The following is a 12,998-nucleotide window of genomic DNA, read 5'->3' on the forward strand; positions in this document are numbered from 1 at the left end:
CTTTCAGTTAGGTTTCCAGATAGATCTGACTGAATCTTTTTTTACGTCTATCCCTAAAGCCTGTGCTAGACTTAGACCTTCTCAAAGGCCTACTACAGTCTCATGGTTCTTAAATGATGTCCTCAAACTAGCATCAGATACTGACTCGTCTTGTACATTCATAATGCTTCTTAGAAAAGACATTATTCTTATTAAGCCTAGCTTCAGGAGCTAGAATTTCAGAACTGTCGGCTCTATCCAGAGATGCGGGTCATGTGGAATTCCTCCCCTCAGGAGAAGTTCTGCTTGCTCCGGATCGTAGTTTTTTGGCTAAAAATGAGGATCCTCTTGCAAGGTGGGCTCCTTGGAAAGTCATCCCACTTCCGCAAGACCCCTTCTCTCTGCCCAGTATCAACTTTCTTTAAGAGCCTTTCTATCTCGTACATCCTCAAGATCCTCAGGTTCTCTCTTCTTATGAGAGAAAAAGGTGGTACTTTATCAGTAAAAGTATTAGACAACAAATCCTTTACTTCATTAAACAAGCCAATCCTGATTCATTTCCAAAAGCACATGACATCAGGGGAGTAGCCACCTCAATTAATTACTTTCAACATATGAACTTTGAGGATCTTAAAAAAGTATACTGGATGGAAATCTCCGACAGTCTTTAAACGTCACTATCTAAAGGTCCTTGGAATCTTTAAAATTTTCTGCAGTAGCAGCGGGAAACATTGTTTCCCCTGATACTGTATAGTAGTCGTAGTATAGATCCAGGTCTCCTCTCTACCTACCTCGTCCAACATGCCATCACCCTATCGCCATGCTACTCGGATATTCTAGCCTTTTAGCCGCTGAGATCAATATTAGTGGATTGTCCTTATTTTTTTGCTAGGGACATCCACACTATGTACTGATAATGTACTTCAGTGTACCTACCCTTATTTTATGCTAGGGTAGGACACAATGTGTTTGTATATTTTGTAAATACGTATCTAAGTGAATCTATTTTGTTAAATTACACTGCATTATTGTATTTTACTATGTTACTATAATTTTAAGTACTTTACATTACTAACTTTCTTTTATGTCATTGTTTAAAATAAGTTAGCCTTAAGTACTTAGTTTATATGCTGTAATAACTGATTTACTTTATTATATCCCTCCTTTTTACAACTGATTTTCATTTGTCCTTTTTTCCCCATCTTGGTTCTGTTTCTCTGGTACTCTTTCATAGGCCGACACGAGCTGAGCCCAGAAAAGGGATTTTTGACGTAGAAAATCTATTTCTGGGTGATTGGCTCGTGTCGCCCTATGAAACCCACCCTGTATTGATTGCCCCCCCCTGCAGGACAAGATGTTCATAGATTAAGGATGACCGCTAGGGCGCTGCTGTCCGTGGCGTCCCCTAGTAGTAGTAGTAGTGGCCGCATCGCCCGTTGGTATCAGCTCTCTCTAGTGGGGATTTTGATTGGAAGGTCTAATTGGTGAATGTCTCGTGGTAGTGTTCCCACTCGCCCCTATTCTCATACCGACACTTCTTTTAAAGAGTGAGCAAGTCAGTTTTACTGACATTTCTTAATTTTGTTTTTCTCTGGTAATTTTAGATTAATTTTACCTAGAAGAATGATATTAAGGATCCTTTCATAGGGCGACACGAGCCAATCACCCAGAAATAGATTTTCCTACGTCAAAATCCCTTATATATACTTTATATCCTTGACCATAGCACACACATATTATTACTTTTTTACGGCGGAGTTCCTACTCCTCCAGGTATTTGTCAACCGGTCTCATCACTCCGTCTCATCCCTGTTCCCTTGAATGTTACTTTCCGGCGCCGGGGATGCCTCGAGTTCATTAATCTGTGAAGATTTTACTCCGGCTCCGGCCGGAGTTGTTTTGAAGTCATGCTCCCCACGTTCCGCTCGTGAAATCAGGTTTTGTTAAGAAATTCACAATTCCGTGAAAACAAATTGTTTAAAAAATATCCACAATTATATATAAAAATATATTTCCATGTAAAAATATAAAACAAAGACTTTCGAACACTTGAACGGTGTTCCTCATCAGTGTGACGTTTTAAAATGTAATCCTTTTTAAACAAATCAGGTTTAATAATACAGGCCCCGGAGTTAGTTGTGACAGGGTGACACTTACCCTCATATATAATTTTATTATATATATATTATATATCTAATAAAAAGGAGACCATAAAAACACCAAAATGTAGAGAGAAAAGTACTATATTTCAGAGGACTGCTGTCTCTCTCTTCAGGTATATGAATGAGAAAAGTTTACAGAAAAGTGGTATTTATACCAAGAGATTCGCCACAAGTAAGCCAATTTAGGTCACCCCCGCTATAATCTTCCTTTAATCTTCTTAAGCGTTGGTTGAATATGAACACTGCGTCGACGTGTCGGATGTCCAATTCCCTTTTGAGATGTTCATTACCTGCTTCTCTTTATTAAGGCCGATTCCATCATTTGACTCTTGTACCGGCAGTTGCTGCTATAAATTACACGTGACATATTCCAGTTTATTCTATGGTTATGTTCATTTATATGATTGAAAATAGCCGAGTTCTGTTTTGTCCATAACCTAACTGACCGTTTGTGTTGTATTAATCTCTGGGGAAGTGATTTACCTGTAAATCCGATGTAAGATTGGTCACAGTCCTGGCATGGGATCTCATATACCCAGAGTCTTTGGGCGATGTCTTTTGTTGACGTTAATCAGGGATTTGGCTAAGGTATTTGGGTAGGTAAATGCAAAAGGGTTGGATTTTCCCAAGGGTGTGAGTTACTCTCTTAATCGTCTCCAGGTGGGGGGGGAATTTTTATTTTATTGTTGGGTGTGTCTCTGGTCTTGTCTTTAGGGGGTCGGTAGAAAATTACGTTTGCTTTTTGAATTGCTTTCTCAATTATATGGTCAGGATACTTTAAAGATGAAAGTTGCTTGCGAATTAGTTCAAATTCTTTTTCCAGGAAATCTGGGGAACAAATTCGTAAGGCTCTTAAGAATAGGTTGCTAGCTAGACCTATCTTGATGGTATTGTCATGATAGATAAAATAGTGAATATATGAAAGTGAGAACGTTGGTTTTCTGTATATGGTAAATTTGTATTCTGTCGTGTCTCTGATTATTAAAACATCAAGAAAAGGAATTTTGTTGTCTGTTTCCCATTCAACTTTAAATTGATGTGGGCACTAATGCGTTTAATTTTGAAGGAGGAAATTCATTAAAATTACCCCCCACTTATTATCCCCCCCCCCAAAAATGTTAGTAATGTCATCCACGTATCTCATCACAGCATGTTTTTGGGTTTTATTGCATTTATTACGTAGTTTCAAAGTATTCCATGTACAGATTGGCTAAAATAGGACTTAAAGGACTACCCATACTACACCCGAATTTTTGCTTGTAGAATGATTCCCCGAATGAAAATACGTTATTAGATGCACATAATTCAACTAACTTTATTATTTTTTGTCAAGTGCCAAAAGGGAAATGATCTGAAATAGGGGATAATTTTTCCCTTAAAAACTGAAGAACGTCCTGTACTGGTACTTTTGTGAATAGGGAGTCTACGTCAAGGCTTAAAAGTTTTATGTTGTGAAGTGGTATATGTGCTTCTCTGAATTTGTGACAAAAGTCTTCCGAATGTTTGATGTGACTGGGAGAAAAAGTGCCTAAAAAATAAGGAGAAAGGAGGCCAGCTAACCATTTAGAAATTTTGTAATTGAAGCTCCGGCGCATGAAAACGATGGGTCTGAATGGGAAGATTGTCTTTGTGAGTTTGGGAAGACCATAAAAGTAGGTAATTTAGGATTAATTACTTTAAATTTCTCTAATAGTTCAATACTCTTTTTGTCTTGGCCATTAATCTTACTTTCCGAAAAAAATTCTGTGGGAACGTTCTGGAGGGGATTTTTCGTCAGTTTTTCGTAAGTATTTGTGTCGCTAAGGAGCTGGTTTGATTTTGTCGAGGTAGAAGTCTTTGTCCATTATTACAATTTTTGCCGTCTTTGTCGGATCTACTTATTATAACATCTAACTTTTTAGCGAGTGGTATGGCTATCATGAATCTGCGGGGAACAGGATATTTCTTATGAAGGTCAGTTAAAGCATTTAGTAACACTCCTTTTAAACATATCTCTTCACGGCTGTAGTTTTTGTCAGATATGAATTTATCAAAAGCCACTATGAAGTCTAGGTTGTTTGCGGTCTGGCATTAGGGCAAAGGATAAGCCTAAATTTAAAACTAAATGTTGATTTACAGTAAGGGGGGTGGTTGGATAAGTTTAAAACTTTGTCTTGTTGTTCAAGATTATTCCATGCGCTATTATCTATTAGGTTATTTAACTTGCGTAAAAGTCTGTTGGAATGAGTCACGCTTTATATAGGCATCCACTCGCTAAAAAAGTTAGATGTTATAATAAGTAGATCCGACAAAGACGGCAAAATTGTAATAATGGACAAAGACTTCTACCTCGACAAAATCAACCAGCTCCTTAGCGACACAAATACTACGAAAAAACTGACGAAAAATCCCCTCCAGAACGTTCCCACAGAATTTTCGGAAAGTAAGATTAATTGGCCAAGACAAAAAGAGTATTGACTATTAGAGAAATTTAAAGTAATTAATCCTAAATTACCCTACTTTTATGGTCTTCCCAAAACTCACAAAGACAATCTTCCATTCAGACCCATCGTTTCATGCGCCGGAGCTTTCAATTACAAAATTTCTAAATGGTTAGCTGGCCTCCTTTCTCCTTTTTTTAGGCACTTTTTCTCCCAGTCACATCAAACATTCGGAAGACTTTTGTCACAAATTCAGAGAAGCACATATACCACTTCACAACATAAAACTTTTAAGCCTTGACGTAGACTCCCTATTCACAAAAGTACCAGTACAGGCTTCTTCAGTTTTTAAAGGGAAAAATTATCCCCCTATTCAGATCATTTCCCTTTGGCACTTGACAAAATAATAAAGTTAGTTGAATTAGTGCATCTAATAACGTATTTTCATTCGGGAATCATTCTACAAGCAAAAATTCGGGTGTTAGTATGGGTAGTCCTTTAAGTCCTATTTTAGCCAATCTGTACATGGAATACTTTGAAACTACAGTAATAAATGCAATAAAACCCAAAAACATGCTGTGGATGAGATACGTGGATGACATACTAACATTTTGGGATAATAAGTGGGGTAATTTTAATGAATTCCTCTCAAAATTAAACGCATTAGTGCCCCAGCATCAAATTTAAAGTTGAATGGGAAACAGACAACAAAATTCCTTTTCTTGATGTTTTAATAATCAGAGACACGACAGAATACAAATTTACCATATACAGAAAAACCAACGTTCTCACTTTCATATATTCACTATTTTAGCTATCATGACAATACCATCAAGATAGGTCTAGCTAGCAACCTATTCTTAAGAGCCTTACGAATTGTTCCCCAGATTTCCTGGAAAAAGAATTTGAACTAATTCGCAAGCAACTTTCATCTTTAAAGTATCCTGACCATATAATTGAGAAGCAATTCAAAAAGCAAACGTAATTTTCTACCGACCCCTAAAGACAAGACCAGAAGACACACCCAACAATAAAATAAAAATTCCCCACCTGGAGACGATTAAGAGAGTAACTCACACCCTTGGGAAATCCAACCCTTTTGCATTTACCTACCCAAATACCTTAGCCAAATCCCTGATTAACGTCCAACAAAAGACATCGCCCAAAGACTCTGGGGTATATGAGATTCCCATGCCAGGACTGTGACCAATCTTACATCGGATTTACAGGTAAATCACTTCCCCAGAGATTAACTACAACACAAACGGTCAGTTAGGTATGGACAACAGAACTCGGCTATTTTCAATCATATAAATGAACATAACCATAGAATAAACTGGAATATGTCACGTGTAATTTATAAGCAGCAACTGCCGGTACAAGAGTCAAATGATGGAATCGGCCTTAATAAAAGAGAAGCAGTAATGACATCTCAAAAGGGAATTGGACATCCGACATCGTCGACGCAGTGTTCATTCAACCAACGCTTAAGAAGATTAAAGGAAGATTATCAGCGGGGGTGACCTAAATTGGCTTACTTGTGGACGAATCTCTGGTATAAATACACCTTTTCTGTAAACTTTTCTCATTCATATACCTGAAGAGAGAGACAGCAGTCTCTGAAATATAGTACTTTTCTCTCTACATTTTGGTGTTTTTTATGGGCTCCTTTTATTAGATGAAATTCTGTTGTACAGAAACACTTTTACAGTCATTGTCAGCCCATTAGGAATTCAACCGCCTTGCCACGATTCTTTCACTCACTTCAGAAAGTCAAGCCAGTTTTCCGCAAGTTTGAAAAAGAACTGAACAGACTACACCGGCATGAAAAACCAAAAACACTTTTTGGAAGAATGCCTCAAAGAAACAAGTACTTCCAAAAATGTACGGATTCGGGAGATGGACTCTGCAATCAAACCCCTTCCCTCTATCACACAAGATTTTCCTGGAAGAAAGAATCACCAATACGAGAAACGACATCTTCGTGCTACGCAGAGTGATATATGGAACTCAATCTAATCTTCGCCTCCTCACTACGGACCACGTATACAGGTATCTGATTTCATTCTGTTCCGACATTGCTGCCTATAATAGCGTGACTCATTCCAACAGACTTTTACGCAAGTTAAATAACCTAATAGATAATAGCGCATGGAATAATCTTGATCAACAAGACAAAGTTTTAAACTTATCCAACACCCCCCTTACTGTAAATCAACATTTAGTTTTAAATTTAGGCTTATCCTTTGCCCTAATGCCAGACCGCAAAAAACAACCTAGACTTCATAGTGGCTTTTGATAAATTCATATCTGACAAAAACTACACCGTGAAGAGATATGTTTTAAAAGGAGTGTTACTAAATGCTTTAACTGACCTTCATAAGAAATATCCTGTTCCCCGCAGATTCATGATAGCCATCCACTCGCTAAAAAAGTTAGATGTTATAATAAGTAGATCCGACAAAGACGGCAAAATTGTAATAATGGACAAAGACTTCTACCTCGACAAAATCAACCAGCTCCTTAGCGACACAAATACTTACGAAAAACTGACGAAAAATCCCCTCCAGAACGTTCCCACAGAATTTTTTCGGAAAGTAAGATTAATTGGCCAAGACAAAAAGAGTATTGAACTATTAGAGAAATTTAAAGTAATTAATCCTAAAATTACCCTACTTTATGGTCTTCCCAAAACTCACAAAGACAATCTTCCATTCAGACCCATCGTTTCATGCGCCGGAGCTTTCAATTACAAAATTTCTAAATGGTTAGCTGGCTCCTTTCTCCTTTTTTAGGCACTTTTTCTCCCAGTCACATCAAACATTCGGAAGACTTTTGTCACAAATTCAGAGAAGCACATATACCACTTCACAACATAAAACTTTTTAAGCCTTGACGTAGACTTCCCTATTCACAAAAGTACCAGTACAGACGTTCTTCAGTTTTTAAGGGAAAAATTATCCCCCTATTCAGATCATTTCCCTTTGGCACTTGACAAAATAATAAAGTTAGTTGAATTATGTGCATCTAATAACGTATTTTCATTCGGGGAATCATTCTACAAGCAAAAATTCGGGTGTAGTAGGGTAGTCCTTTAAGTCCTATTTTAGCCAATCTGTACATGGAATACTTTGAAACTACAGTAATAAATGCAATAAAACCCAAAAACATGCTGTGGATGAGATTACGTGGATGACATACTAAATTTTGGGATAATAAGTGGGGTGGGGTAATTTTAATGAATTCCTCTCAAAATTAAACGCATTAGTGCCCAGCATCAAATTTAAAGTTGAATGGGGAAACAGACAACAAAATTCCTTTTCTTGATGTTTTAATAATCAGAGACACGACAGAATACAAATTTACCATATACAGAAAACCAACGTTCTCACTTTCATATATTCACTATTTTAGCTATCATGACAATACCATCAAGATAGGTCTAGCTAGCAACCTATTCTAAGAGCCTTACGAATTTGTTCCCCAGATTTTCCTGGAAAAAGAATTTGAACTAATTCGCAAGCAACTTTCATCTTTAAAGTATCCTGACCATATAAATTGAGAAAGCAATTCAAAAAATGCAAACGTAATTTTCTACCGACCCCCTAAAGACAAGACCAGAGACACACCCAACAATAAAATAAAAATTCCCCACCTGGAGACGATTAAGAGAGTAACTCACACCCTTGGGAAATCCAACCCTTTTGCATTTACCTACCCAAATTCCTTAGCCAAATCCCTGATTAACGTCCAACAAAAGACATCGCCCAAAGATCTTCTGGGGTATATGAGATCCCATGCCAGGACTGTGACCAATCTTACATCGATTTACAGGTAAATCACTTCCCCAGAGATTAATACAACACAAACGGTCAGTTAGGTATGGACAACAGAACTCGGCTATTTTCAATCATATAAATGAACATAACCATAGAATAAACTGGAATATGTCACGTGTAATTTATAGCAGCAACTGCCGGTACAAGAGTCAAATGATGGAATCGGCCTTAATAAAAGAGAAGCAGGTAATGAACATCTCAAAAGGGAATTGGACATCCGACATCGTCGACGCAGTGTTCATTCAACCAACGCTTAAGAAGATTAAAGGAAGATTATCAGCGGGGGTGACCTAAATTGGCTTACTTGTGGACGAATCTCTTGGTATAAATACCACCTTTTCTGTAAACTTTTCTCATTCATATACCTGAAGAGAGAGACAGCAGTCTCTGAAATATAGTACTTTTCTCTCTACATTTTTGGTGTTTTTATGGGCTCCTTTTATTAGATGGAATTCTGTTGTTACAGAACACTTTTACCAGTCATATATATATATATATATATATATATATATATATATATATATATATATATATATATATATATATATATATATATATGTATGTATATATGTATATATGCATACTGTACACCGGAGCTACTCCGGCAGCAGTCTAATAATTAACTATTAAACCTCTCCGGAGGTTTTCAATGATACTCATGTATCGTTTGACTTACAGGTTACCTGTTGTCAAGAGGAGGGCTGCAACGCAGTCCTTCAAGACCCCTGCGGCCACGAGGTATGCCGGTCTCACGCTGGGTGTGCTGTGAGGGTGGAGGACTTCACCGTGTGGCACCACGAAAACTGCTCTATGTGCTACATCCTGGTTAACGAAGCCTCCACCGAAGTATGTCTCATTTCAGACCGCCCTTGTTTTGATACAAGTGAGTTTCATTTATGTTGATTTTACTTTCTGTACTAGTTTGTTCTACCTCTAGTTTTAAGTACTAACACTAACCCCCCTTACAGGGCTTGGAAGCGGTCCAGGCAGCAGCACTGGCCTCCCTGAAAGCCTGGGTCGGAGGGTTTGGGAGGAACTCTCCCAAGGGACGACCTTACATTCTGGCCCAGGACATGGCGGACCTGATCTTCCCCGGTGCCAAGCAAGGGTCAGTGGTGGAACCGGAGGTAGCTGCTCCCCTCATAGCCAACATCCAAGCCATGGTAGCACTCCCGGACGACGGTCACCATCGCCGAGGAGGTTACGGGCGAAGTTGCGGCCCTTGACTTGGACCTGGAGCCCATGACTGTCGACGTCGTGGGCAACGGTAAGGGTGTGAGTGAAGCAGGTCCTGTAGGGGCTCAGGGGCTTTCCTTGAGCCCTTCCCTATCTCTTCCTTCTACTTCTCGGCAAAGCAGAGGTCTGTCAGGCCGAAGTCTTCTTCGACGATTCCCAAAGTGAAGTCTTCAACAGGCTTCAAGCCAAAATCTAAGTCCCTGCCAAAGAAATCGACCCCTTCTCTTGACCCTAAGTCATTGGCTCACCATCCCGGGGCTGACAAGACGAAGGCGGTCTCTTCAGCCAAGTCCCCTAAGCATAGGCCTCGCAAGGAGAAAGTCCAGGCTTCCTCCTTCGACCCCGAAGCCTTCTCTTCCAACATCTTGGAACAGGTGGGCAACGTCGTCGGGAACTTGGTGCAGTCCAAGTTCCAGGAGATGTTTTCACAACTCTCCAATACGGTCGAGGCTTCGGGTCAGTCGATCCAATACCTGACGGAGAGGGTCGCGGCCCAGGAGAGTGCAATGATGGGCATCCGGGATACTTTGGCTGCAGGGCATTCCCGGTCTGGTCAAGCGATCTTACCTTCGCTTATGCCGGACTCTTCCAACCTCCCTCCATTTAAGCCCAACAACCCTTGGAGGGTGGCTGCATACGCTCCCTTCTCAGAAGGGATGCTCTCCATTGAAGGTTGTGGAACTCGGAGGCTCGAGGACTTCGAGTTCTACCCCAAGAATCTGCAACCACCATTCATGGGCTACGTTCGCCTAACTGACGCAGCCATGATGAGGGAGGATAAAGTCCCTAAGGAGACAGTCATTCTCCCCTGGGAGCAGGCTCAGCAAACTTGGCTACGAAGTTTGGCGGAGTGGGAGTGCGAAAATACTCGCCTCACCGCCTTTAAGAGCCCCTTCACCATTTTCACTACGGTGGAAGGTACGCCACTTCCGCTCACTCTTAAAGTGGTGGAAGCCACCAACCAGGCAGCTTTATAGGACGAGCCCATGCCCTATCTCCAGGAAACAGAGCCAACCCCTCTCCTAATTCCCGGTTCTGAAAACTATTTTGAAGGAGCAGCTCCTACTTTCACTGTAGGTAAGCTCAAGCCTGACTGTGCCATAACACTGTTTAGCGAGAGACTACCTAGGCTCTCGGAAACTTTAATCCAGACGGAGTATGATGCCCGGACTAGGCTCAGCAGGTCCCTCAACTCCTTGACGATGGCGGAGATGACGGCCCTTGTTTACGAACAAGAGCCGTTGTTTAAGGTTATGGTTAAGTCGCTTCTGCATACAATGCAGTGCGACTTCTATGACTTTGTCATTGCAAGGCGTAATTGCAGGAAGCACATTCTGGCGGAGTCCACGATCCGCCACGAACCCAACAAGCTAATCGCCTCATCCATATGGGACACAGACCTCTTCCCCACCCCTGTCATGAATGAGGTCCTGTATGAAGCTTCTAAGGTTAACCAGAGCTTGAGGGTCCTGTGGGGTCTAGTTGCAAAACGAAAACCCGAATCCACTGGATCCAACCCCAAGTCAAAAAAGAAGCCTAGGAAGTTCCAGTTCTTCCAGGCAACTCAGCAAGCTCTAGTGCAGACGGTACAGGTACCTCAGGTACCGCAACAGGCTGCGTCAAAGACACAACCGCAACAGCAGTATGTGCTTCTGACGCAACCATCACAACAGCCCCAGCCATCAACCTCCTTCGCTGTCTCGCTGGCCTATAACGCGGCTTTTGAGGCTCAGTCCTTTCAGCCGTTCAATTGGTTCGCCAGAGGTAGCCGGGCCAGAGGGTTCCTCTCGCCAAAGAGGAGCCGGAAGGGCCACCAGCAGGGGCAAGGGTTTCTGAGGAGCACGTGGAGGCCGCCCATCGGCAAACTAGCAGTGAGAGTCCCAAGGTAGGAGGGAGGTTGTACCTCTTCCGTCAACGGTGGGGGTTCAGCCCTTGGGCTCAGAGCATTGTGACCAAAGGTCTGGGATGGAGTTGGCTTCAAGGTCCTCCTCCATCCAACAGCTTCTATCAAAAACCAACAGTGGAATTGATAGAGTATACCCAAGATCTTCTTCTCAAAGGTGTAGTATCAAGGGTCAAGAACTTAAAGTTTCAAGGGCGCTTATTCAGCGTGCCAAAGAAAGGCTCAGAAAAGCGAAGAATTATCCTAGACTTGTCCCATCTAAACTCATTCATTCTTTGCGACAAGTTCAGGATGCTGACCGTTTCGCAGGTAAGGACCTTACTTCCCCGTGGAGCCGTCACAACCTCTATAGATCTTACAGATGCCTACTATCATGTTCCAATAGCCAGACACTTCCGCCCCTTTCTAGGCTTCAAACTGGGAAGGAAAGCTTACTCCTTCAAAGCGATGCCATTCAGGCTCAACATTGCACCCAGAATTTTCACAAAGTTGGCGGAAGCAGTCGTCCAAGAATTAAGGACGCAAGGAATAATGTTAGTGGCTTATCTAGACGATTGGCTTATATGGGCAAGGAATCCCAAGGAATGCCAAAAAGCGACGGTCAAGGTAATCAAGTTCCTGGAACACTTAGGGTTCCAGATAAACAGGACCAAGTCCAGGCTAACACCGGAATCATGCTTCCAATGGTTAGGCCTACAGTGGGACTTGAGATCCCATACTCTATCAATCCCGCCGTTGAAAAGAAAAGAAATAGTCCACAAGGCAATTTCTCAAACACGCCCAGACATCTCGGAGGAACCAAGAGAGAATCTTAGGTTCACTCCAATTTGCTTCAGTCACGGACATTCTTCTGAAAGCCAGGCTGAAGGACATAAACCGGGTCTGGCGTTCAAAAGCAAACCGCAGGTCTCGGGACAAACTAGCCTCCATCCCGGCGATTCTAGGGAAACGTCTCTGCCCATGGATGGAGGTCAAGAACTTATCAAGAGCAGTACCTCTCCAGTTTCCCCCACCATCATTAGTGATCCACACGGACGCTTCACTAAGCGGGTGGGGCGGGTACTCACATTACAAAAAGGTCCAGGGAACCTGGTCCCTACCATTTCACCAGCTGCATATCAATGTACTGGAAGCCATGGCAGTATTTCTCACTCTGAAAAGGCTTCGGCCCCCCAAGAAGATCCTTGTCAAGCTAGTTCTAGACAGCGCAGTAGTAGTTCACTGCATAAACAGGGGCAGATCCAAGTCAAGTCACCTGAATCATGTACTGTCAGCCACTCGCCTAGCCGGGGTAAGGAACGTGGTAGCAGATGCTCTATCACGCTCCGCCCCGCTGGAGTCGGAGTGGACCTTAGACAAGGAGTCATTCAAATGGATCTGTCAGAAGGTCCCGGGGCTCCAGGTAGATCTCTTCACCACGGAGTCAAATCACCAACTCCCTTGCTATGTGGCTCCCAAC

At 41.7% G+C, this 12,998-nt stretch overlaps 1 protein-coding gene across 1 annotated transcript in view; it reads left to right on the forward strand.

Moving 5' to 3' along the window:
* Positions 1–9,153: 9,153 nt before the first annotated feature.
* The window catches only part of LOC135197799 (exocyst complex component 3-like), a 161,024-nt gene continuing 157,179 nt past the window's right edge, over positions 9,154–12,998 (forward strand). The window contains exon 1 of the mRNA XM_064224928.1: positions 9,154–9,283. Within this exon, the coding sequence (XP_064080998.1) occupies positions 9,211–9,283 (73 nt within the window). The 5' untranslated portion in view covers positions 9,154–9,210. The remainder of the gene's footprint in view (positions 9,284–12,998) is intronic.

This window comes from Macrobrachium nipponense, chromosome 23, assembly GCF_015104395.2.
Source record: "Macrobrachium nipponense isolate FS-2020 chromosome 23, ASM1510439v2, whole genome shotgun sequence".
NCBI lineage: Eukaryota > Metazoa > Arthropoda > Malacostraca > Decapoda > Palaemonidae > Macrobrachium > Macrobrachium nipponense.